The sequence below is a fragment of the Ambystoma mexicanum genome, chromosome 11 (genome assembly GCF_040938575.1).
Source record: "Ambystoma mexicanum isolate Mex_15411 chromosome 11, UKY_AmexF1_1, whole genome shotgun sequence".
Taxonomy (NCBI): domain Eukaryota; kingdom Metazoa; phylum Chordata; class Amphibia; order Caudata; family Ambystomatidae; genus Ambystoma; species Ambystoma mexicanum.
The window spans coordinates 356,819,391-356,846,029 of NC_090934.1; the positions used below are offsets into that span (position 1 = coordinate 356,819,391).

At 45.2% G+C, this 26,639-nt stretch overlaps 1 protein-coding gene across 9 annotated transcripts in view; it reads left to right on the top strand.

Annotated features, from left to right (window-relative positions):
• The window catches only part of EYA3 (EYA transcriptional coactivator and phosphatase 3), a 2,553,793-nt gene that overhangs the window by 1,385,613 nt on the left and 1,141,541 nt on the right, over positions 1-26,639 (top strand). For all 9 annotated transcript variants that reach the window (XM_069623074.1, XM_069623072.1, XM_069623073.1 and 6 more), the window contains one exon: positions 21,226-21,365. In XM_069623074.1, coding sequence (XP_069479175.1) covers positions 21,226-21,365 — 140 coding nt within the window. The remainder of the gene's footprint in view (positions 1-21,225; positions 21,366-26,639) is intronic.

The following is a 26,639-nucleotide window of genomic DNA, read 5'->3' on the forward strand; positions in this document are numbered from 1 at the left end:
TGGTGCTCCCATCCACAAACTCTCCAAGCAGCCATACTCCCTCTCACTCCCCTCAAGCTAACCCTCAAGGATCTTCCAATCCAGGGCAGGATCTCCACTTTATGCAGGCGATTTCTAGGGGACTTTCTTACTTCAAAAACCCGATGTATGGCCCAGTGGGAAGCTGATATAGGATACTCTATTGAGGACCAGACTTGGGTGGACATCTGGACCAGAGCACATACTTCCTCCACCTGTGTTACCAACAGAGTTCGCATATAAAGTCCTGCTGTGCTGGTACTATTCCCTTCTTGGGCTTCATCATAATGAACCATTCTCTTGACCACGCCTGCTGGAGGGGTTGCGGCAGACTGGGCTCCTTCTTTCACATGTGGTGGACATGTCCAAAGATCCAACAATTATGGAAGTCATGCTTAACCACCATCGAACAGATCACTCAAAACAGTCCTCCCCTCTGAGTCTGGGCCAACCCTCTTGGGGATCCCGGTCCCTGGGACCTACCCACACTCTGGAAGCCCAGCCAAACTACTAACTCAATGCCTCCTGGCCGGGAAAATAGTGATAGCCCGTTCCTGGAAAGCTCTGGACGCCCCGGCCCCTTCATGTTGCAGTGGTGGGGGAGAATATGTGACATCCTGATAGCGGAAAAGGTAACCGCGGCAAGGCCTGGAATCCTCCATCGCTTTGAGAACACTTGGGCCCCAATATTGGAATATGATCTGAAATTCCCAGCATGGACTTACAAGCCTACCAAAATCCGGTGGGCCTTGAGGGACCGGGACGTTCCCTGAGAGGGTGGTACGATGTGAGTGGATGCAGAACATGAACTAACGAGAGGTGTCTCTAATCGAGGGCTGAGGGGGGAGGTGGGTGGGGGATTGGAGCGGATTCTTATTGTTTTTTGGACTTGCTTACAAAGCCTGTTTATTCTGTATTGTTGACACTCCAGGAGGAACATCCAACGCGAGCAAATGAACATTCCAAAATGGCGATCACGTCGTATGTGCATCATATGTACCATAGAAATACATGTAAACACATTGATTCCAATGAAGAAACAAAGAAAAGCAGGGACATGCAGTGGCCAAAAAATATATCTGTTGTTTGATTATTTTAAATACTAGTAATTTATTTAATGTATAAGAAACAGTGAAAACATACAGTAATGTATTTATTTAATATATAAGGAAAAGTTAAAGTACAGTAATTTATTTAATATTTGGACATTTGAAAAGTACTACAGTTATTTAATAGAATTTCATGACCGTTTATACAAAATTCTTTTAAATAAGCATAATAAATATTCACTTTTAAAAGTACAGTAATGTATTTAATATTTGAAAGATGACAATTCGAAATCCATTGACATTTATTCAATGGATATGCATTTCGATGGAAATGCATTTCAATGAATAATTTTCGTTGCATTTTTATTCGATTTTAAACAAAATTGATGGAAAGACTGGCTACCATAAACCGCAGAACCCAGAGACACATTTGGAGCAAGGCGTAACATGAGTATGATCGGGACAAAGGCAAACCTACTGGAGCAAAGCAACAGACATAAGGACAAGAGCAGCTGGTCAAATACCCCAGAATTCTCTACTGGAGGTTGTTACCTCCGACAAGCCACGGAAGACACGTGGAGAAGGCTAGATCCCACAAGTGAAGACTGCATTGTTCCAAGGACGCCAGCCACCCTCCCGGATGAACGGCAGAGTTGGAGAGGCGAGGGCAAGCCTGTAGCACTAACCTTGACTTGTGAATTGGGAATCGCAAAAGCAAGAAAAAGATGCACACAGCTGGTGAGTTGGCAAGCGACCTGAAAGACTGGTGTGTGTTAAAGTTTTGAAATAGCAAAATATTATCACAAGTGAAGGCTGCACATGTGTGAATGAGACGTGAGGAAAGGCAGACCTATGAATGAACTAGACAGCTGCAAAAACAGTGATACTAAGTTACAGAGTGGTCCGGCGAAATGAAGAAGCCCACTCGAAAGTCTCAGTGAAAAGTAAATTGTTTGAGACAATAAAGCGAAAGAACAGCAACAGTGAAATTAAAGAGATTTAACTCCTAGAGAAGGAGAGAGTGAAAGTTAAACTGTGAATTTTGAGTCGAAGTGGTCCTGCAGTGGTCTGAAAAGTAAGCCACGCACAATCAAAAGCCTTCAATATCCGAACCCGGTCCGAATCCGACAGAGGGAGACCCGAAGTGAAATAAGCTTGGGGAAGGGAGCCCCATGACAACGTTTGTGTCAAACTTTGTTGTGGGTGGTCTGCGCCCGGCTGGGGGAGGACCTACGAGATCTGTGTGGTGAAAGGTCTGAGCCCGACAGAGGGGGAACGTTTCGGTTGCAACATTATTTTGAAGTTGAGAAATGAGACTTACGGGCCTCAATCCCCGTTCTTGAAATGTTCATTGTGTCGGAAGTCAGGCCAGAATTTGTCATCCTGCCTACAGGGACAGCCTTACCCTGTGAGGTCTAACGTGGGGAGAGAACTGGTTCACTCACCTTTATTCATTTGAACGTTGACTTTTTTCCTTTTTGCATACATTTCTGCTTTTTACATTTTTTGTACAAGATTTTATTAGCATAGGCCATTTTGATTTGACAGACTCCACTAGAACTGCAATTATAATTTGATGGTTGAGACTATTCCCATCTTAGTTATAGGGCAGAATAGGTGTTTCTCCAACCCCAACATTCCAACATTTTCACTAAGAGTTTCGCAAATTGTACCCATTGCGTCAGTGTCGTACGTGTGATACAATGCTTTGCATACACTGCCGACTATCATGAAAAGAAAATGGAAGACCATCAAAAATAGCAACTTGGAACAACTGGAAATCAACAAATCACCGGCACCGACACTGGATGAAGCTGACCTTGACAGAAAAACAGAACTATTTCACAGATTGATCAACAGAAAAATAGATGAGAACTCCAAGGAAAAACCTTTCACCAGTTTGCACAAAAGAGCAACAGCTTAATATTTTAACCCGCTACTCAGAGCCATGAAAAGAAAAACAGGAATCTTGAACTAGAATGGAGGGGCAAAAAAAAATTATAAGGTGAAGAAATTGTAATTCCAACAACAAATCCACTCGTACAAAAGGAAATTCATAAGGCCAAAAAGAAATACTACAACAGAATCACCAAATCCACCAACACCCAAAAAGAACTGTTTAAAATCATAAGCTAAATGAGAAACCCCCCCGGTTGCAATACCACACCGATATCTTCACCGAAACTATGCAACGACCTTGCAGACCACTTTAAAAACAAAATCGGCACCATTCATCAGATCATACAAAGCAGACCAAGCAGCCACAATATGCAACCCACCCTGCCATCCGAGGATCGCTAGAACAAACTCTGAAGCTTCCCCCAAATATCAGCAGAGACATTCGTCAAGCTGCTAAGCAATAGCAACAAAGCAGGCTCCCCCATGAATTCCTGCCCCCCAGACATACACAAATCAATCTTCGCACATGGAACAACCATGAAATACTACAGAAACCCTTTCAACCAATCACTTTCAACAGGGAAAGTACTGTGTTCATTCAAATCGGCATACATCGAGCCGCTTCTCAAGGACACAGCAGGCAACATGGAGGACCAACTACAGATCCATTTCCAACATCCCGTACCCAGCTAAACTACTAAAAACATATATGTCTATAGAACAACACAAGAATTCATAGAAGAACACCTGCTAGATCAGGCACAAGTAGGCTTCAGACCAATGACGGGAACAGAAACGGCACTGCTTTCAATCTGGGATGATCTAAAGGCTAATACACAGCTCTAATACTTCCGGATCTCTCTGCAGCATTTGACACAGTCAACCATGACACCCTCATCAGGAGATTGGAAGAATTAGGAAACACCGACCATGCCTTACTAGGTATTAAATCCTTCCTAACAAACAGAACAGAAACAATATGGATCAAACATTTTGCATCCCCTCCAACGGAATCCACCTGTGGAGTACCACAAGGATCCTCTTTATCCCCATTGCTTTTCAACATATACCTCATTCCATATTTTTCTCTTCACCTGGAAGCATTTGGACCGTGAGGCCCTCTTGATGCCTCGCCATGCCTGCCACTGGACATAACATCAGCCTTAGGTCCAGGTTTATTTTAAGGCAACGCACATCGTTGCACAACTTTTCACAATAATTTAACTTTTAATTTCGAAACATCCCAAAAGCGCATGATGAGGACTTTCAGAGTTGATGCAGTGAGTGTTGTGGTGCTGCTTATTTCCAATGTAATGTTACTGCTGATTTGTCTCCTTCTTCCCTATCCTTCCCTTTCTCCCCTAACTGTTTTTGCACTTGCACTATCAGAAATGTCGCCAGGCTGATTCCGATAGTTCTATTTTTCACATTCTAATTTGTTTCAAGGACTTGTTTGAATGTAACTATTTTCCCACGTTCCCTCCCTCCTTGAAGCGTTTTGAAACACATTGTGTAAAGGAGCTATAGAAATAATCAATTCAATTCAATTCACTAATCAAGCTCATTAAAAGAGACAGCCTCACATGCTACAACTACGCTGACAACACACAGATCTACAAAATACAAGATACACAGAAAGAAAACACAACGCTGGAAGGCTGTCTGCAAGAACTCTAGCGCTGGATAACATCCTCAGACTCAACCTGTGATAATGATGATATCCAAAAGCGGGGAAAAAAATCACTACATGCCATGGCAGACGGAACTAGGTGCAGTACCGACTCTTATCAACAGTACAGAACCTGGGAGTCTTGATGGACAACGAACTAACACTTGAGGCACAAGTAAACGCTATAATCAAGAAATGTTTATTCCTCCTACACGTGGTAAAAATGATCCTACCATTCCTCTTTCACCCACAAAACACTCACCATCATCGCACTGTTGTCCAGAGTAGACTACGCCAACAGCCTATACCTAGGAATGCCAGAATTACTATTAAAGAAAGTTCTGCGCTTTCAAAACGCTGCGACCAGACTCCTGCTCAAACTACCAGGAAGAGAACACATTACCCGTGCGCTGAAAAGGCTACACTGGTGTTAGGGAGAATTCTCTTCTAGGGCTAATTTCCATTACCTATAGCATCTCCCAGCAGCTTTGCTGGATTTGAAGGGTTTATTTATTTTCTCCTGCTAAGAGTGAGACTCTTTTTGACACGCTTAGACATGTTGCTGATGTGTGTTTTAGGCTATTTTTGTGCTTGGTCTGTGGGGTTTTTCTCACCCTCATAGGTATCATCTTTTTACATGTGTGTTACACAGCATCCTCAGTGCAGTAACACAGGGGTGTCCTAGGGACCCCCAAACATGGACTCCATACCCTGGGACTGACTACTGTCTCCCAGGGCATGTAAAGTCCCCATTGACTTTACTAGTCAATAGTTTTGAACAAAACCCGTACAACCCATCTTACTATGGAAGTACTGGAAAGGGTTAATAGTTTTTCCCTGGTGTTCATTTTCGAGAAAGTACCGTCCAGTCCCTCTCTCCAAAGTTTCTTGCTGGTGGCAGTGGTTACTACTGTAAATATTCGACCGCAAATATTTTCCTATGGGATTTTCCCATTGTTCGAGGCTACCACTTTTACCGACAGCCTCTAAGATACCGCCGGTTTATTTTATCATTAACTTTACTCCGCTAGGTTTTTATTGCCAGATCTTTGATAATATTTCTTTCTCGTGTCTTTCTCTGAAATCCTAACACAGGTCGGGGATCCTTTGTTCGTCCTTTTGGCGGGCTTCTACACAGAAGCCCTCCTCTCGGCGCCACTGAGTCTGGGGTAGACGGGATGTGTTGGAGGGGGAATGGGCACCCTGGACAGGGTTACCTAGGCAACCCAAGTCGCACTCTGCCCTGATAGGCTGGGGGGGGGGTTATCCCGCCAGGATAACCACCCCGCTGTGTGAGTGACAGCTAGGCTGTATGAATGGGTTTTATTCTGCATAAAAGCAGGGCTCTGAGGACTGGAGGACAAGACGTCGCCACTGGAACTAAGAAACCCGAAGAGGAGAGAAGCTGAAGACATCTGCAACGACTGAACCACCGGTGAAGCCCTGCTGCAGATCCTCACCACTTTTCTCCAACGACTCGAGAAGATCTTCACCTGCAAGAGTCTTCTTCCCTTGAGCTGGTGGGGCCAACCAGTTCACCAATCGCCTTCCAGGACCTGCCTTGGTCGAATTGCCAGTGCCAAGCACTCGGAGACAGGATAGCCAGGCACCCGTCCACCACGACCGCGATTTAAAGGAGCGTACCTTTTATTCCGTTTGGGCATCACCGCGGCTTGCTTCATCCCTGGGCAGTGCAGTAACTCGAACCTTCCTCCAAGACAAGAGCCTCTTTTCCTCTGCTCGATCTTCCGATCTTCCGAACTGCAGGAACTACTGCCACCGCAGGAGCCTCTTCCACTTTTAAAGTACATTGGCCAGGCCTCCCGTTTCGTTGTGTACTGCTAAAGGTGTTTTAAATCCTCTACTTACCTTCTGGGTTGGTCGCCCCTATCTTCTAACATTGTCTTTTTACATTCTGCAACCACCTTTTTAAATCGTTAAAGACTTGACTGCAGCTACTAGAACTGTCTGATCCTGGGCACTTGGCTTGTACCACTGACGCTGGCACAGGCCTGTTGACTCTGGCTAAATCTGTTACAACTGCCTTCTCTAGATTGCTTTTCATCAAGAAATGTGTTGGTGCACCTAAACTCTTATAACCACCTTTCCTTTTCCTTTTTAAATATTGCTGAAGTGCCATTTTGCTTGGTTTTCACTTAAGTATTGCTTATGCTAAAGTACTGCCTTGCCTAACTTGTTCACAATCCAATTGGGAAGTGTTGCTGGTGTGTTTAGGAGTCTAACCCTGTATGACTTATCCTTTCCCTCCCTCTGAAGAAATTGTTAGAGTGCCATTTCTGCTTGGTTTACACTGTGCCGTTTTGCTCAGTTTTCTCTCTTGCTCAAACTTGTCTACAATTTAAATAGGGCGTTGTGTATACTTTTCGTGACTGTTTAACTTGCTTTAATGATAGTGATTTGTGTGTTGACTTAAGAGTGTGTAAAATAAATATATATATATAGATTCTTTTTGATCCAAAGCTTTGGTCAGTGTTTCCTTGTCCCATACTACTGTAGCCCTATTGTGTAAACCCTGAATACTGCTCACCTCCCTCTTGAGATAAGTTTGACTGCTCAGCCACAACTACCAACTAAATCTGTGTTGTGCAGACTGATACCAAAGGGGATTTATTGTATATACCTGTAGTCCTTATCTTCTGTAGTGCTCCCTAAGGGAACTGCATAGGATTCTGCCTAACAACTGGCTACCGATAAAACACCTAATAAAGTTCACAATGCTGTGCATAACGCACAGAGCAATCCACGGCCAAGGAGCAGAGTTCATATACGAAAAAATAAGTCTACCATCCGTTAAGACCACTCGGATCAAGTAACGACACTCACCTAGAACCAAAACCTACAATAAAAGAGCATTTGGAGGATTATCTTTCTCTCACCTGGCAGCAATAACCTGGAATGACCTACCAAACAACATATGCAACACAAGGGATCATATGGAATTCAGAAAAATACTCAAAACTGGGCTATTTGCTCCAGAACCAGAAGGCAGCGACTAGGAAATATAGACCCAGCGGGAAATACGAATCCCAGGGAGGAACCCATGATCCCCAACTTAATCTTCCCTAACCGGAGTGCGGGGTGCGCTGCCCGGCCACCCATGGCCACATACCACTAGTCCACAGAGGAAACCTAGGTAGATAAGGACCCCACACGGGATGGGCAGGGAGGGACCCGAGTCCCGCTACCTAAACATCTCCAACCCCAGGGTGGGGGAAAACACCTACATCAGCCAGGTACACATAGCACTAGAATACTACAGAGGATAACTGCCACTCCTCAATGTGCCTTCCTACTAGGCGCACAAACTACAATGCAAAACACACAGGTTAATCATAGATGTTGAGCGCAGAAACGCAAAGATAACCGGTAAGGAAAATCCAACAACCCAACTCTAAAACCTCCACTTTCATCATACACTTCTCATACAGAAACTCAAGCAACCACTTCTCTGCACAGCAATCCACACATACTTCACCACATTGCAACAACAGACAAACGACACATAACCTGGCACAACAGCACATGGGAATTTTGCACCGACCCGAAAACCGCACGTGCAAACCGAACTGAAGCTGCCAACAGGACATCACAACTCTTTCCGATTCCCACTACACTCTACTAACCCCTCCCACCCCACACTACCCGTTTTTCTTCACACCTTCCTTTTAGATCCGCCACTGCGCCTGGAGACCACTCCGGTTGTTCAACTGCATGGTACAAATATCTTTTAACATTGACATTGGTTCTAAGAATAACGTGTGGCCCCGGAGCTATCCTCCGGGCTTAATCATTTAAGAAACTTGTTAAAATAAAAGAATATAATTGTAGCTCTTTTTCTCCTCCTAAAAGGAAAACTATACGTACTAGACTACAAAACGATGAAAGCCTGAAACTTCATCTATTTAACACCACTGTACTTTTGCCGCTGTCAGACGCAAAGTAAAAGAAGTTGTGCCAAGTTAGTTATGTACATTCTTATCGCAAACTTCCAGCTCATTGCTATGCATGTTAAGAATATTTGACCATGGACATAAAGCATATCGTTTTTTGTGCAAGTCGAGCAGGTAGACGACGTTGGTATAAATGTTTATTTAAAAGGGGGCTTTATTCTGTTACTCAGTTTAACTGATTTGAAGTGGGCAGAGATTTGCAAGATAACAGCTGCTTTTTCCTGGTCTCTCAGTTGGAAATGTTCTATCACCCAGAAGAAAGGCTCTGGTGCTGATAACAAAAAGATTATTTTAAAATAATGTTTAAAGTTTATTACAAACTTTACCATTTGTCAAAATACATTTAATCTTCATTTAAACAATCAACAATCTCTCCAAAGCAATTTCTAGGGATTTAGTTAACGCATAAGACCATCTAGGCATCTCGCCTGCATAAAGGGCCTCCCACCAAGCTTTGGCATCTAGGCCAAATTGTGCCGCTAGGTGGCTATTTAGATTTTTAGGCGTTGTAGTTTTTGACAAAACAAAATCAACTGTTTGAGACTCCTCCTGTGCATTGCAAAGTCTACATTGAGAATGCGAAACCAGGCCATATTTGTGGAGTGTAGCGTTATGGAGAATATTCAACTGAAATCTCATAAACAAGTTTCACTGTTTAACACTTGGAAACTTTGTCAGATCAGTCGGGGTTTGATTTTAGGAGGCCGTCAAAGTCTTTGTGAGGGTGTGAATGGTTGACTGTGATCTTATGGTTTCGGTCTCTTATCAATCATGTGTCTAAATAATTTTCTTCACATGTGGGGACAAAGTCTCTTTTGAAGTTTGCAGGTCTGTTAAGATGTCGAGGCATCTTTTCGACCATAAGTCTAGAGTCCAATCTGGATAGTTTCCAGGTTCAGATCCCAAAAGCGCAAGTTGTGGAGGACACACTAGTTTGATTTTGTCAAAGAGTTGTAAGGTCTTACATCTTACTCTTGCATATAAAGGGAGAAACCCAAAAAAAGAAATGCGTTTGCAAGTTTTTTTTTAACACAGAGTTAACAGAGAATACTTCAGTCAAAACTCTTATTCTTAGGATGCTTACATTACATAGTGATCTACATCTCATTACTGCATTTCACAGTGACTCTGCGGTTTTTATCAACTTTCATACCCTGGAACACCCATTCCCAACAACAGCCTCTCTCCCCCATCTGCCATCTGCCGAGTTCTTCTTTTGCGCGGTTCTTGCAGCGGAGTCCTGATCCGTTTTGTATGTCCTCCGAGTATCAGGTGTCAAGGGCATTCCTAAGTATCTTGGGTCAGTAGAAGTCAGCCTCTCTGTCCTTCACAAATTCTCTGAAGGGTTCCCATATCGCCAGAAATCTTAAGTATTTGTCTGACTTGAGGGTGCATATTTTCTGCATTGCCATAGTCCCCCATATTTTTATCCACCACTAGGCTATTATCGGACCCAGTTCAGTTTTCCTCCCTTGAGCCAATGTCCTTCTTGCTGCCGACAGAAGATGTGTAATGAGCGCTGCCTTGTTCCCAGACGCTTCGTATATATTTAGACCACTGTTCCTAGCAAGATTACTTTTGGTTCATATGGGAGGATCACTCCTGTCATGTCCTTTGTGTCCCAGAACCTCCTTCCAAAATAGGACCGCTTTCGGGCAGGTCCACCACATATGGCAGAGGTCTCCCTTTCCCCCACATTTCCTCCACCAGTCCGGAGAATGTTTGGGTTTATCTTGTGCCAGCGGTAGGGTGGCATGTACCACCGCTAGCACAGCTTGTGTGCTGCTTCCTTAATCGCTGTGCACTTCGAGCATTTGTGCACCCTTTACCATATCTACCCCCATTCCTCTTCAGTGATTGTTTCTCCTATATCCTTCTCCCAATTAGTTTTATACGGAAGCTTATCTCCCACTTGGGCCTTGTCCAGCAGCCTGTATATTCTCGAGACCCCTCCCTTAGTACACCCCTCCTGCATTGTGAGTTCTAGACCTACCAGAGTTCTGGTACCCCCCCTTTTTACCGTAGGCTGAGAAATCAATGTCGAATTTGTGTGCATTTGTACCTCTTTCTCCCCAATGCCGTATTTAAGTTTACATTCCGCGAATGTCAGGGGCTCCTCTCCCTGGTACATGTCCGCTAGAATAAAGTTTTCTGCGTCTGTCCGTCCCTCCCAAAATCTTGTTTGTAGCCCTGGGGTGAATTTGGGGTTGTACATTAATGGGGATTGGGGGGGGGACAGGCCCTGCCAAATGTTTCCCCTCCCCAGTGCTTTGTCCCAACTGCCGAGAGACACATTCGTGGCATCCAAGAGTTGACCTCTTTTACGGCCCTGTGAATTGAGGGTGCACAGGGTTTTCAGGGGGGTCCTCATGACCGACCACCTGATCTAGCTGGCACCAACCAGCTTCTTTGCCATTCTGATAAGCAGACCATTGTAGCATGGGTGTTATGTGTGCCGAGGAGGGGATGACGCATCATGAGTTTGTTTTGTAGTCTAGGTTTTTTCCCCTGCCATATAAAGGTGAATATTGCAGATTGCAGGGTTTTGCTCATGCAAGGGGGTATCTACACCTGAATTGAGCTGACTACATAAAGTAGGCGGGGAAGGAGTGTCATCTTGACTGCTGCGATTCTAGCAAACTAGGACAGTTCCTGGGCATCCCATCGGTGCATGTCATCCTGGAGCGGTTTCCAGAGAGGTTTGATCTTCGCTTCATACAGTTTTCCCAGATTGTTTCTTCCCCCTCCGTTAGGTTTAAGGCTTTTGACTTGGCATAATTTGTGAACCTTGACAATTTGGCAAAGGTTCACCTGCACCTGCAGTTTTAGCATTGTCTGGGGCAAGGTGCTTCGGGTACGTTCATGAAAAGCATGAGATCATCCGCATACAATACGATTTTATGTGTAGTTTCCCCACTTCTAACCCCTTTTAAAGCCGGGACTTGTCATATTTGTACAGCAAATGGTTCCATTGGCAGAACAAAGATCATTGGGGATAGGGGGCAACCCTATCGTGTTCCTCTCCTGCTGTCTATTTGATCCGAACTTTTGTCACTTGATCAGAAAACATGTGGAGGGGATTTGGAAATTCGCTAACACCATTTTAGTGAACTCTTTCCGACACCCGAACCCCTCTAACACCCGTCTCAAATATTCCCAGTTCAAGCTATCAAAAGCTCGTTTGGCATCTAGTGCCGCCACTCAGAATCGTTGGCCCGTTCTAGTTCCTAGGTTAGTAATATTTACGGCTCTACGGATGTTATCCTGTGTGTGTCTCCCTGCGATGAAACCAGTTTGGTCTACATTAATGATTCGGCAAAGAATCTTTCCCAGTCTAGCCGCTAGTATTCTGGCATATATCTTTGCATCCGAGTTTAACAGCACTATGGGACGGTAACTAGCGCATTCAGTCGGGTCTTTCCCCAGTTTGAGGACTAGCAATGTTGTAGACTTTCCCATATCTGACGTAGCTGACCCCTTTTCCCTTATGATATTGAGGCGCTTAGTGAGTGGTGCAAGCAATTGTGTGCAAAATATTCTGTAGTAACCATTCCCCAGCCCACCTGCTCCTGGCGTTTTATTTGTCGGAAGCTCAGTTATTGCATCGCTGACCACATTGCCCGTTATGCTGCCTCCTAAGAGGTCTCTCTCGCCCTCTGTGACCTGGGGAAGGGGCGTGGCTGCCATGTAGGCTTCTTGTCTTTTAAGCGCCAAGTTTTCCGGTTTTAGTAACTCTTCGTTGTAGCTGATCATTATTTCTTTTTTCTCTTTAGTATTACACAAATCACCCCGACAGTTCCTGAGCTGTGTGATATAGTTACAGGACTTTTGGTTTGCAGTCAGGAATTTGTTTGTTTTCCCCTCCGTGTACATAATAAGATTGCTTTCTACGAAGGAGTGTTTGCGCGGTCCGGTCCGCCGCCAGGGCCTCCGATTAGGCTCTAAGTGCCCTGAGTGTTTTTTGCGATTGTCTAGTTTTGTGCTGGATTTCGGCTTCTTTTAGTTCTTTCTCCAGTGTTTGTGTTAATTGGGCTTTCTATTGTATGCCACCGCCTGTGAGATGAATTCCCCCTGTACCACTGCCTTCCCAGCATCCCAGACTGTTCTCAAGTCTGTCTCCCCATTATCATTCTCTTTGAAATAGTTATCAATCACCTCTTCCATATGTGCCCTGAGTGCGATATCCTTCAGTATCAGCTAATTTAGCCTCCATCTAGGTTACTCTCTTCTTATGGTTCCCCCCACTTCAATGTTTACTATCACTGGTGCATGATCTGTGAGGTATTGTACCAGTATTTCGATTTTCGTCACGTGTGGGATCAGGGTCGATGATGATAAGATCATACCGATCTTTGAATAGCCTCTGTATACTGGCGAATAGTGGGTGTTTCTCTTGGAAAAACCTCCATGTCTGTATCACCCCCAAGTCTCGAAACAGTTTGCCCAGGGCATGTCTATTTTTTCCCATCTGCCAGGGTAGGGGGGAGCAGTGTTTTATCAAGAGCTGGGTCGACTACACAGTTGAAGTCACTGCCTATTATAACCTGCCCGTCGCACCATCCTCCCAGTTTCCGCAATATCCCACCTATGTATGTGTAACGTTTCTCATTGGGGACGTATAGTGCTATGATTGTATATATCTGCCGCCTCATCCAACCCTTATGGCCCAAAAATCTCCCCTCTGGATCCCTAAGTAGGTGCGTTTTCCCAATCCTAGCTCCCGGTGGCTCAAGATAGCTACATCCTTTGTCTTGCTTCCACTGGAAGCTTAGTATTGGTGGGGGAACCTATTATGCACCATTCTCTTTTCATCCCCCGGGAGGAGGTGCGTTTATTGTAGGATCCCTATCGAAGCCTACATTTCTAATCTCCTCAGTATTGACCGACGCTTCATCAGGGAATTCTCCCCTTGTACATTCAGGGTTATGATTACCGCATCATCCATAGGGGATGTTCCTTAAATTCTGCTTCCCTCGTTTTTTGCTCATGGGTCTCCTGAAGTGGTTCGTTTCAGAGTATCTACTTCCATGACTCACTCATTTTCTGGACTTCGCTAACGCTTCTCCCACCCTTCCCTTGTTCGCATCTACCCTTCCCCCATTCTCCCCCTCCCCCCACACCCCAACTTCCCCTTTCCCCCTTAATGTATTGTGGTCAGGGTCTAGCGAGACCCCCCCCCCCCTCCCGCCAGCCAGGGCATTGGACCATAGTGACTCTTGTCTCCTCCTCCCTCCAGGACATTAACATATCCTGAGTTCAATTGCAGGATGTGTCGCAATCCTACCTCCGTCCGGGCTAGCAGTTCTTTGTCTTGCATATTCTTTTTCGCCGGGGCTATACAGGTATATTAGCTTCCCCATTTTATCTCAGCAGTCAACGTCCGATCCGTTTACTCTGTATGGGCCTGTCAACGCTGAGGCTCGATTATCCCTCCTCCTCCTCGTCCTCCTCCTCCTCCTCCTTCTTACAGTTGACTATTCCCAAGGCTTGGGTGAGTCATTGAGCTTTGTCTCAGGCCTCGATCCGCCTGTTTTTGATCCTCCTCTATTTGCACATGTGAGGAGGGGCTGACCCTGCTTCAAATACGTTGTGCCTTTCCCTCCCAGGAAAAGATCAGACCAAAGGGGTAGGCCCATCGATACGATATGTTTCTCCATCAGGGCCTTCGTCATCGGCCGCATTAACCTTCTCTTGTGAAGGGTCGATAGAGCCAAGTCCTGATAGAGCTGGACCCGACTTCCATTGATCGTCTGCTCAGTGTGTGTTCTAGCCGCTTTCAAGATTTCTTCCTTTTGCGAGTAAGAGGATAAGGCCACCAGGATGTCTTTGGGTCTCAACCCCGGCTCTTTTCACTTGGGCCCTACCCAGTGTAATTTGTCAATCCAAATTTCCTCTGGTTGAGCGTTCCTAATCTGACTGCTGAAGCATTGTTGTACGGTGTGTCTCTCAGATCTGCATCCAGCACCGACTCCGCCAGGCCCTTGATTCTGATGTTAGATCTGTGCAATATGTTTTCTAAGTCTTCGGCCTGTAGCTCCAGATTGTTTGTCGCTCTGGCCAATTGCTCCAATAGGGTGCTGCTCTGTTTGGCTTCTTCTGTCATTCTAGATAGCCCGCTTTCCACCACATCTACTCATTTTCCCAGTTCCGTCATCTCTTTCCTAACTTCTTGTAATGCCAATTTCAGTTCTTCCTTCATTTGTCCTATTTGATCCTGGAACGTGTTAGTCATTCTGACCTCCATTCCCTTCAAGCAGTTCAATAATTCCTCTTTGTCCAATGACATTGTGTCAGTTGTCCTCACCACCTTTTGTTCAACAGCTTCTTGTTGGGAAGAGGGTGCGTTTCTATCCTCTATTTGTTTCAGTTTCCAGCACCTTTTGTTTTGCCCCTCCTGTCGTCTTGACCCTCCTCTTGCTTTTGTGGTGGCACTTCTGGATTTTACCCGTGGCATCAGGGGTGTTAGGGTCGGGCTCGTTAGTTTGGATTTGTCTGACTTATTTCCCTCGCCGACCAGGCACAGGGGTCTATTGGGTCTCTGCCGCTCAGATTCCCCCTTCGCTAGGCGCAGTTCTCAACTTCTATAGACGTACTTTCCACTTTGCCTCAACGGTACCTTTCTCATTGTTCTCCTCTATGAGCTTACTTGTGTGCGGATTGTTTGTTTTGGGATAGTACTTCTCCCTTCCCTGTCCGAGACCCGTTGCTTTCCCACTTCTTTTAACTGTGTTCAACGGGTCGGAGCGTGTCACACAGACGTTATCACCTACAAGTAGTTCTGGCCTTATATTCTCCCCATGCAGCTCAAGTAGCGGGGGGATGACAGAGCTAGGACGGATCGAGGCTGTGCCGACCTCCCGATATTATTGCCAAGCTCTTGGGTGCAGTCCTGAGTCAAACTTGCACCCGTTCATATCACGGGGTTGCCGGGTGTTGCTGCGTGACGGCTATCCCTTCACAGTCTCTCTACCCCTGTGACCTGTCACCGGAGCAGAATTCTCCCCGTTTCTTTAGAGTGGGCCGGGAGCTACCATTAACCGCACTGCCTACCAGCTGTTCTGTACGCCCATACTGGTTTATAGTTCCGAGCCCTGCACTCCCTTCTTACCGGGCCCTGTTTTGTTTTGTGTATGGGGTCCCAGATGCTCGGTCCTTATCCACTCGTAAACTCGCTTCCAATGGCTCATTCCCCAGACTGGGGCTTCTTTGATCAACCTAGTCGAGGGTTCTTGTGGGCCATTCTGCAGCTAGGCAGCTTCCATGCGGTGAGCGTTTGTGCTCTTCCCTACCGGTGCTCACTTTCTGGCGGACGTCTTCTCTGCCCGATCCGTTGGGGAGCCTATGCACAGTTACACTGTTCTTTTGTGGGAGGCCGGCGCGTACGGATCTGCACCGTTCCTTCTGCTCGCTTTGCTATGCCCGTTCACGCCGATCCACCGAGCACCTCGCCAGGCTAGTCCTGGAGTGGCTCAGTGGCGCAGCCTAGGTCTCCCGCTTCCTTTTTCCACATTAGGTCTCCTACAGGCGGGTTCTAAGGCGGTGACTCCTCCCTCGGTGGCGAGATTGCAGTCCAGTCTCTAAAACCCTCAGCCTCCGACTGCACACTCCAAGAGCAGTCCTCTTCTTCGTGGTCCCCTCACTTTGGATCGGCTGGCTCTCTGTTACGGCCCTCCGACACTCTACCTCCATATGCCGCGAGCTGCAGCCCCCTCACACTGCAGTTTGTTCCGGAGTCACAGCTCTCCTCTGGCTCCGACCGCTCTGTCAGCTTTGAGTGCAGTGCCTCGTCTCTAGCAGGATGTCGACTTTATGTGCTTTTTGACTCCTTTCGTTTTCCCGCCCGGATGGAGGATGAGGCGACACGTCTCCTCTAGGCTGCGGCCATCTTGGAATCGCATTTGCAAGGTTTTTATTGTGCTGGCTGCAGAGCTATGACGTTGTGTCTATGTATCAGACAGGCTTCGGAAATGGAAAGAGCTTCCTCATCCTATGGGATATATTGACCCCACATCACTAAGCTGCATTTGCACAGAAACGATCAAAAAAGGGTTGTGCTGGCTCCTGTGAGCGCCATGGCTCAAAACTGCGTTTTGCAACAACAAAAATGGCTGCACCGTCCTGCAAAGCACACATCGGGCAAGATGGAACCAGGGGGCACATTGAAGGAGATTGCCAGTGTGTTCCGACATAAATTGAAGGAAGAAAGTGTAAAAAGCAGCGTTGCTTTGCTACAAAAGCCAAAATATCCATTGAAAAGAAACCCTTTTCCACATTTAAGAAATGCGCCTTTGACGCCAATTCCCTCTGTTCCTTAAAGCCACTGTGATTAATAAGCCCTACCAAGCCCTGTGTGTTTCACTGTGCCTCAGCAAAACCAGGCATGATTCTGAATTGACAAGCCCAGTCAAACCAACTAGAAAAAAAATCAACCAGGAACCTTACTTTTACTCACACGAGAAACACAGTCATTTTCTTTGCAAAAGTATCCAAAACTCAGCCGTTCAGAGAGAGACTCTTAACTAGCTGAGCCATGCCTGCGTCAATGTATCCGTGCTTCAGACCAACTTCAGCATTTCAAGAGAATAACTATAGCTGCAGACAGTGTGTGAATCTGCTGGAGATTAAAAGTTGAATTTACAAAGGAAGGCCAGCTGCACCACGTGTTAATAAAAAAAAAAATTGGCTTTTGCAAACTAAAGAAAAATAAATGCCGGTGTGTGGAAAAGTACACTGGTGAGTGAAAGCCTGCCAGTCTTTGGCAATATGGAGGGGTTTGTTGCTGGTGAGATTATAGAACATGAATTATTTTATGCAACCGGCTTGCTTTAATTCTGGATCTAAGATCAGAAATTAAAGGGTAGAACAATGGTGGCTGGAAAAGTTGAAAAACAGGTTTTCTGCTCGGAGGGGTGGCACCAAAAGGAGGGCTCTCTATCAGCAGATACTGACAGCCCCCTGATAATTACGGGGTTGAACAGACTTTCATCTCTGCTGGGACCCGGACAAAGAAGCTCCCAGGGAAGGAAGCCTGAGGTGTGAAGGGGCTGCAAAAGCCCCACCTTGCTTTGAATGAAATGACAGTTGGTGCAACTGAAATGGTCCAGGGCAGGATGCCATTTGTTCCCAAAGACTATTTCATGAATAAACCTTAAAGACTTTTATCTCTGCAGCAAGACTTAGAAAAATTGTAAAAATGTTGCCGTTTAAAAGTTTTTTTTTCTGCTTTCTTTTGAGACGGGATAGAACTCACTGGGGGCCATTAAGAGTTTGGAGGTAGCTATGGTGATATTAGCGCCATGGCTGCCTCCAAACTCATGTCCGGATCTGGGTTCCTTGAATGGGGACTTACCAGGTCATTCCAACCTTGGAGGACCCGGTAAGTCTCCATTCAAGCCCCCATAGGGCTCAATGGGAATGGGGAGGGAGCTAATAGCAGGCCCGTTATTAGCTCCCTGGTCCTTTAGCGGGACCCGCCAAAGAACCTTGGAATGCGGCGTTAAGGGGTTAACGGCACCGGCATCCTTACCGGCGCCGTTAACCCCTTACCGCTGCACTCGTAATGAGGCCCACTGACACCTTGGTGGCAGAAAGGGTAAAGTATTGAGGATAAATCAAAAAGGATCAATGTTGCAAACTATATCATTTTGTACATACATCCCTGGGGATAATTCACATCTTTGTATAAAATTATGGAATTTTAGGCCGAATCTTTCATGTTTAAAATTACCAAAATGTGTCAGAAGGGCAAAACAAGGTCCTACAGACTGGAGGATTGGACGGATATGTGCTGAACAAAATATGTAACCTGTTTATATAATGTATATAATTTGCCAAGAGATTGCAATGGTGTAAATGTATGTTTTTGGCAAAATCAGATTTTATGTAAAGTAAATGTGAGTTTTCGGACATTGTAACTCTCACCTCACAAATCTGACATCATTCTCTTAGAAATCCAACCATTTGTGAGCAAGGTGGAGATTAGCACCCTTGGCCAATCCAAGTAGTTTAGGGGTGTGCTTAGTTAACCCTGCCCAGACTATACTTTGATGATGTCATTATGCTCTATAAATAAGGGTCCCTGACAAGACTCTAGACGCACACGCTCTTCCTGATTTCCTACATGGCGTCCTGTTCCTGTATCCGTCATCTTCCAGATCCTGACTCCAACTACGAGGGCAAGCATTGCTGATCCTACTCCAGGGTCCACTGCAGCACCCAAGCAGTGCAGATCCTATTCCCAGCAAGGCCTACAATATAAAAAAAACACATAATTTCCCATTAACAAGGGGGAAACTGCTGCACATTTGGCATCCTGATCCTGTCTGTCTGCTGCCACTCACTGCATGCTGCTGCAATCCTGCTACCCTGATGACCTATATTATCCAGTGACCAGAATTGCCAGTCCAGAAGTGCTACCGGGTAACCAGAACTGACCAGCTGTTTGCCAGGCTCCCTGCCATGTAGTGACTAGAACCGTTGACTGTCCAAAATCCCAAAACTAAAAAGTGGACTGTGAGTATCAATTGCCACCCAATCTAAACCCATAGCCTAGCTTGTCTTGGTCATCTCTTTAGTAATTTTGCCTTGTAAAATCCAAAGCTATTAATCCTATTTTGAGTGATGGGACTGGTTCCGCCAGGGTGGGCGCTGGGGCAAGGGGTTTGAACTCGAGAATCAACCCTGGAGCTTACTGTGTCCCTCTTTGGTGGCCTAGCCTGAACACACTTGTGTAGAGTAAAACTATTCTTGCCACAACTGATTTTCTTTCCTTTTTGTGCCTTCGTTTACTCAAAGTGCATCTTCTGAGATCTTGCATAACTCATTCGATTTACCAGCTAGAGACTTACTTTCACTTTCATAGTGAACCTGTGATCTATAGCTATCCCCTAACCAAAAATACGATACAATATTTCACTCGTTTTTTAAAGAAACCGTCTTAGTAAATTTACACGGAAAACAGAAATATTTGCAAAGCTTCCAATGTGTCATTTTGATTGCAAACTGTTTTAAATCTTCCATTCATTTTTCGAGCTGTATACTCTTGCTAATCCATTGCTTGTGATTAATGTCTTTACATTGTTGCTTTAGTGAAGAACTATTTCTTTAAAGGTTTTTGCCCACATTCATTATTCTATTCATCCATCTCAGTGTGTCCTTTTTAACATTGCAAGGGTTCCAAATCCGTTTTTCACTCTTATTTGGGGACTGAAGGTCGGATTTGGATTCCGTTTTCAGATTCTTATTCCTGATCACCTGCTGATTCATTATATCCATTCAGAATTGATTATTTGTGGGTTGAGGGAACTTTGCAGGGGGAAATCCTAACTTGAGTGCTATCTGTCCTAAATTAAAAGTGCCCCTATTCTGCTGTGCTGTGTAAGTACTCCACTAAAAAGTCAAACCCAGTGCATTGCTCACATTCTCATTTGTAACTATCACTCCATTGGTGATTGCTGCCCTATATTAAAAGTGTGTGACCCAGCTGATTCTAAATTTAGAAAGCATCCAGAACTCTTTTCCTGAGCCTTTGAAGTAAAGCTGCTCATTTAAAACTTAAAAGTTGTTTTACGCCTCCACCGCTGGATACATTTCCAAATACACTGCCGTTGCGAGTACACATGAATAGGCCAAAAATCCCCAACCTGCACACTCCCGTAATTTCACTCACAAATGGTTGAGAAGCTCAAATGTGTGGGAAAATGCCCAATCTGGCAACCCCTGATGGGAAGGAGTTGACACACAGGCAGACGATGAGCAGGCAAAGGAAGGATCCCTGCACCAGTACAGGCTGAAAGCATGTGCTTTTCAACGAGAGACTTGATTGGGAGAATCATTGTAAAACACCCACACATTGGTTTAAATGTCCCAGGGACACAAACATTTTCGGATGCAGCAGTTTCATGCCTGAGCATTTCCTGTTAACATCTCAACCACAAATCCTGCTTCTGAAGACCCATGCTTCTTAATTGTGTTTGCAATACTTTACCACATAGGTGGCACTAGCTCCACCATATTTTCCAAAACTAAAAAGGATGTGAGAAAATACTCCAACATAGGTTTGCCATGATCTGAATGAGTGAGTTCTATATTTTAAAGTGCTGGTCTTGGTCTGGATTTGACACAATCCATTTTGAGTCTGGTGTTTAGTTGTCAGAGGCAACCACTTATCCCATAGGGACTGATGTTGTCTTGAAGTCACGTTAGATATTTGTTCAAGTCTGCGAGAATACCGGACCTGTTGTAACTGCAAGGTTCAAATAGAGAGAAAGCTATATAGAGCATTGTTTGGATATTGCCTGAATTAAAAGTGGCAACCGTGCTTCAACACCCAATTGTCTCCCCTTTTAAAGGTGGTAGATTGCTTTTATTTAAAAGAAATGTTGCATTAAGTTTAGCCAAATGCATGCAAGATTGGTATTTAAAGGTTTGCACAGTGTTCATCTGATTTAGTTAATTTAGGCTTACATCAGCTCATGTTGGTAAATGTCACTGGGTATAATAATGCATGCTTTAATATGTTTATTTGGTCAACTAAATCATGTGTTTGTGTTCACTATAATTCTTCACCAGAATGAACTTTTTTGCAGAATGTTAAACAAATGTATTTGTTGTTTCTTAGACGATTCTGCCACGAGTTTGCACCTGACGGAGACAGCCAGTAAAGAGTTGGATGAACAGTCCAAGAAAGCTATGCAATTAAAAAACCGAACAAAGGTGAAAAAATCAGATGCAACTACAGCACAGGACAACGAATTAGAAGTATGTGCCATTATCTTTGTTTTATTTTTTTTTATTTTTGTTTTTTGTCAACAAGGAACAAAATATTTCGGCACACTGGCCTCATGGATTTGCAAAGGCATACAGCGCTTTTGCTCAAAAAGAGTGCCTCCCCACATCTGTGTGCAAAAGCGCTAACCACGGGAAGGGAGAGGTCCGACATCTCTGCTCTCTCTAGAGTCCATGGTCCTTTGTTGCTCTCCTGGACCACGCTCCTCCCCCCTCACTTCCTTTTGGGCGGCTGCAGCAGTGGGTGTTGCAGAGGGATAGTAGACATGCGCACTAACCCGTACAGTTCCCTAGCTCTGCTGTAAAATGCAAAGATGCAAGGGAGCTCGGTGAGACAGTGGGAACAAAGGAATGCTGCGTTCTTTCACAGATGTCTCCTCCTTGATGCTGGTGAGTAAATGAGGCTCTCCATATCACTACTTTACTCCACCCGGCCCTGAAAGTTGCAGAGGAGGCTAGACACTCAGAATGTCTTCATAGTGTAATTTCAGAACCAATTCTGCTACACAGGAGGTTGAGCCAAATTCCTGTATCTTTGCAGTGCTAAGTATTTTGAGAGTGGGGAAGCTGACATAGTAAATTGTGCGCTGCTGGTGACATTCCTCATATCCTTTGCCCAATTGGCCAGTTGTCTAGAAGAAATATACATTTTACTGGGACACTGACGTGGGCATGGATTCAAAACTGTCTTTGCAAAACCAGAGTAATCGTGAGCAACAAAGTTCAAATTGTACAGTGGCTAAATTAGAGTGCCTCTTGCCCAAGTCCCAGTCCTTGGAATGACTTTGAGACTCCCTGAATGATGGGCACCGCAGGTAGGAGTATACAAGTTGCAGTGATGCTAACACAGTTGCTGATATGTTTTTGCTTTGTCAGCAATGTTGTGGATTAAATTACTCAATTCGCTAAGGAACATTTTCCGATTTAACACCCTGTAGTATACAAACTATTAGGGGAGTTTTCCTAAAGTCCTACTGGCAGTAAGACTTTAGTAAGCTATCCCAGTGGTTTGTAGATCTCCAACTCTTAGTATCAGTTAAAGGTCTTAGGACCTTGATAGAGTGGCAGAGCTGTCAGACTTATCTTAAGAGGAAGATGTGAGCTGTAGGTAAGTACACTGAACCTAGTTTGACATGTACACCAAAGAAACTCTTACACTTCTAATTTATATAAAATTATATTTCTATTATATCTACATACACTGTAACACTTAGGAATATTTGAGAATACACTTCAAAGGACATTTTCACTTTTGTGTTTGGTCGCGGTTACATTTGTAGCAATGTTAGAAAAGGAAAAGACAATTTTATCGTATTATCGGTTATTACGCGCACCTGCGGTTTTTAACAGTTCATACGGAAATGCAAACACATATAGTAAAGTCACTTAAAGGGAGGAAAATGGTTAGTTAGTGCAGCATTAGCCTGGTTCAAGGTTATAGAGAGGGTTTATTCACCCAGTAAGTCTTTTGAGTCCCAAAATATAACCCTAGCTAATGGCAGTTCGGAGAGAGCTCAAAGTCTTGACAAGCAGCAGAATACGAAAAGTTCCTGTAGGTTTCTTCCAGTCTCTAGTGTTATGGAAGCAGCAAGGTAACTAACAAGGGAGACCTTGCAAAGGACTCGATAAGGGACACAAGCAGCGGCTTGAGTTGGAGGTAAGAGGGGATTACTCTGGGCACCTCTTTGTGCACTCAAAACTTCTGGAGCGACTTCTTGGATTCAGGTAAGCAATACCTTTTTCCGCACTGTACCTTAGTGTAGAACAACATGTTCATGCTGGATGCTCCACGATGTTGCAGCTCTAGACCCAACCTCCAATTTCCTTGGTCTGATGACTGAAGGCAGGACAATGGACGGGATCTCTCATTAGCAGTCTCGAGGGAGGACCTGAGGATTGACTTTCAGCAACTTCTTGGTTCACTCTGCTGTTTTGGCGCCTTTTCAGCAGCACCAATAAAGGACACAAATCGTCGGGTCAATCTTCTTCGCTTCCTGCAGTCCCACGCTCTGATGCAGGGCTCTGGGCGAGTTGGATCGGATGTTTGGTGTCTCCTGGGGTTCTAAAGAGATTTGGATCGATTCAGCTGTTATATAACGATACAAAAGTCTTAAGGGGGTACCTTAAGGGTATCCAGCAACACTGCCCATAAGGAGCTGTGTGCTACAGTAGGGAAATGCAGATGCATTTAAGAGCTATGGAGCAGATAGACTCTGTAGTACAGGTAGAATACACGAATAGAGTACCAAAAAGACAGAGACACAAGAATGAATGAATGAATGAGTGCAAACAGGCTCCACTCATTCAGGATTGCAAGAAAAAGATCCAGAAGTCCAGCAAAATGTTCTGGGGGTGGCGGGTCTCACTAGGAGTGGGGATGAAGCATAAAACTGATCTCCCTAATACTCCCCCCCCCCCCCCCCTCTCCCCAGACTAGGGACAGGAGAATCTAATCCACTCCTGGATGGCTCTTTTGATCCAGTCGGTCATACTTTCTGGAGAAAGCAGCATTCTTATGTTGGGTACCTGACCTGTGCTCAATGTCAAAGCTTTGCAGATTTATGGACCACCTGAGCAACTTTGGGTTTTCTCCATTCATTTGCATCAGCCACCTTAAGGGTTGGTTGTCAGTTTGAATCTTGAAAGTAGTTCTGTAGAGGTATGGTCTGAATTTCTTCAGGGCCCACACAATAGAAAAACATTCACATTCAATGGTTGCCCACCTTTTTTTCCCCATCTTTTAATGTTCTTTTAATAAAGCAGATTGGGTGCTCCCTGCCTTTGCTATCAAATTGGCTCAAGACCGCTATTATCCCTGTGTTGGAAGCATCAGTTTTGACTAGGTAGGCCTGAGTGTAATCTGGATGTAATCTGGATCTCTCAGCACTGGAGCTTTACAGGGGGCATCTTTCACCCCCTGGCCGGCTTTTTCACAGTCCTCATTCCACATGATCTTTTTAGGGTACCTGTGAGAGGGTATGGTATTCAGAGGAGAAGCTATGGTTCCATAGTTCTCAGTGAAGTTCCTCTAATACCCAGGAAGTCCTAAGTAGGGTTTTACTTGAGTTTGAGTAGTTGGAGTGGTCCAGTCTTGTACAGCCTGTACTTTGCTGGGTAAGGGTTTGATCTCCCCTCCTCCTACCTTATGACCAAGGTAGACCACTTTACTGTGACCAACTTGGCATTTACTTGCTTTGATGTTCAGATTGGCCTGTTGAAGGTCCTGCAACACATGCCCTAGGTGGTCAAGATGTTCTTCCCAGGTAGGCCTGAAAACTGCTACGTCATCCAAGTATGCCATGCAGACGTTCGCTAACCCATTTAGAACCATTCTCTGGAATGGGGCAGGTGCATTCTTTAAACCAAAGGGCATGACCTTAAACTGGTACAAGCCTTCTGGGATTGAGAATGCTGTCTTCTCCTTGGACTGGTTAACCATGGCAATCTGCCAATAACCACTTGTCTGGTCAAAAGGATGGAGGAATTTTGCCAAGCCCAGCTTATCCACCAGTTCATCTGTCCTTGGCAAGCGATGGGCATCAGTCTCAGTAACTTCATTTAATGCCCTAAAGTACTCGCAGAATCTAAGTTCCTTAGTTCCTGCCTTTGGTACTAACACAACTGGGCTAGCCCATGGACTTGTGGAATGTTCAAGGTCAAGCATCTTATTGACCTCTTCTTTTATGTGATTCCTTACATTATCTGACAGACTGTAGCCCCTGCTTTTAACAGGTACACATCACCTGTGTCAATGTCATGTTGGCCCAAGGGGATCAAGCCTGGTGTAAGTGAGAACAGAGGGCACTGGAGCCACTAGCGGTTTACCTGAGGCCGGAATTTGGGGAGCTGGGAGTAAACGCACAGGACGGTAGAGACCTGGTCTCGCTGTATGCTGATGACATGTTGCTGTATTTGAGTTATCTGGAAGAGAATTTGCAATATGTCCTGCAGTTGCTAGCATGGTACACCTTCATGTCTGGCATATCAGTGATTCCCCAAAAATCTAGTTTGTACCCCTTAGGAGGTTAGAGACGGAACCCCATACATAGTCTGTCGGTACTGCCTATCAAATGGCAGCTAGATACGTTCAGATAACTGCGAGTAGACATATATCACGACCCCAAGAAGGAACATAAACACAACATTGAGAAAGCAGTGGGGAGGATAGAGAATATCATAACATTCTGGGGGAGGCTGCCATTAACCATGATGGGGCGGGTGGCACTACTGAAGATGGTGGTGCTGCCGAGACTGTTGCATTATTTCGCCAATGTCCCCTTTGAGATCCCGAAAAAGTTTTTGGGTCAATTACATGGCATATCCTGGGGCTTCATTTGGCATAAATTGGGAAACAGAGTGGCGTTATGGAAGCTCCAGAACTCTTATGAACGTGGAGGTATTAAATTACCCAACTTCGAGATGTACTTAGTGGCCAGTCAGCTGCAACACGTAGCCAGATGGCTGTCAGACAAACAGACTACCGAATTGAGGCTGCTGAAAACAGCATGCAGGCCGTTCTTCTTGAAGGAAGTGATTTCGTTATCTAATTTACACAACTAGCAGGCACCTCCTGCTGCGACTGGGCTACAACATATGGCGTAGGGCACTGTGGCTGCTAGGTCCCACAACACAGTACTCCCCACAGGTGCCGCTGGGGGCACTAGCGGGGATAGATGAACAGACCAGGAAGAGAGTACGAAACAGTTGGGAACCTATGGGAGTAGCCACAGTAGGAGGTGTGCTTTAAATAAGGAAAACCCCAGCGATTCAAAGAGCTATTCGTAGATAATGGGATGCATAGAGGTCAGTACATCACGCACGTCAGACTTCTGAAAAGCTTGAAATTGAGATGGCCAGATCCCGACACGTATATGCAGCCAGATAGGGTGGTTGAATCCTTTTATGATGTGTCAGAAGGGGGACATGAAGTCTCACGTATTTGAGTTATTGATGCCTGCATTGGGGTGAGAAATAGATCAAGTCAGAGGGAAGTGGGAGGCGGACCTTGGTGCACCATTGGCAGACTGGGAATGGAGTTATCGAAGAATGCAACATTTCAGCAGATTCAACTGTATGTGACTCATGGGGCATATCTGACTCCATACAAAATAGCCAGGTTTAATCAGGCAGGAGATCAGGCCTGTCCGAAATGGGGGGAGAGAGATGCTAACCTGGTGCATATGTTTTAGGGCATGTGGGGAAATCAGAAGATTTTGGAGGGAGGCGGCACAGCTGTTAGCGGAAGCT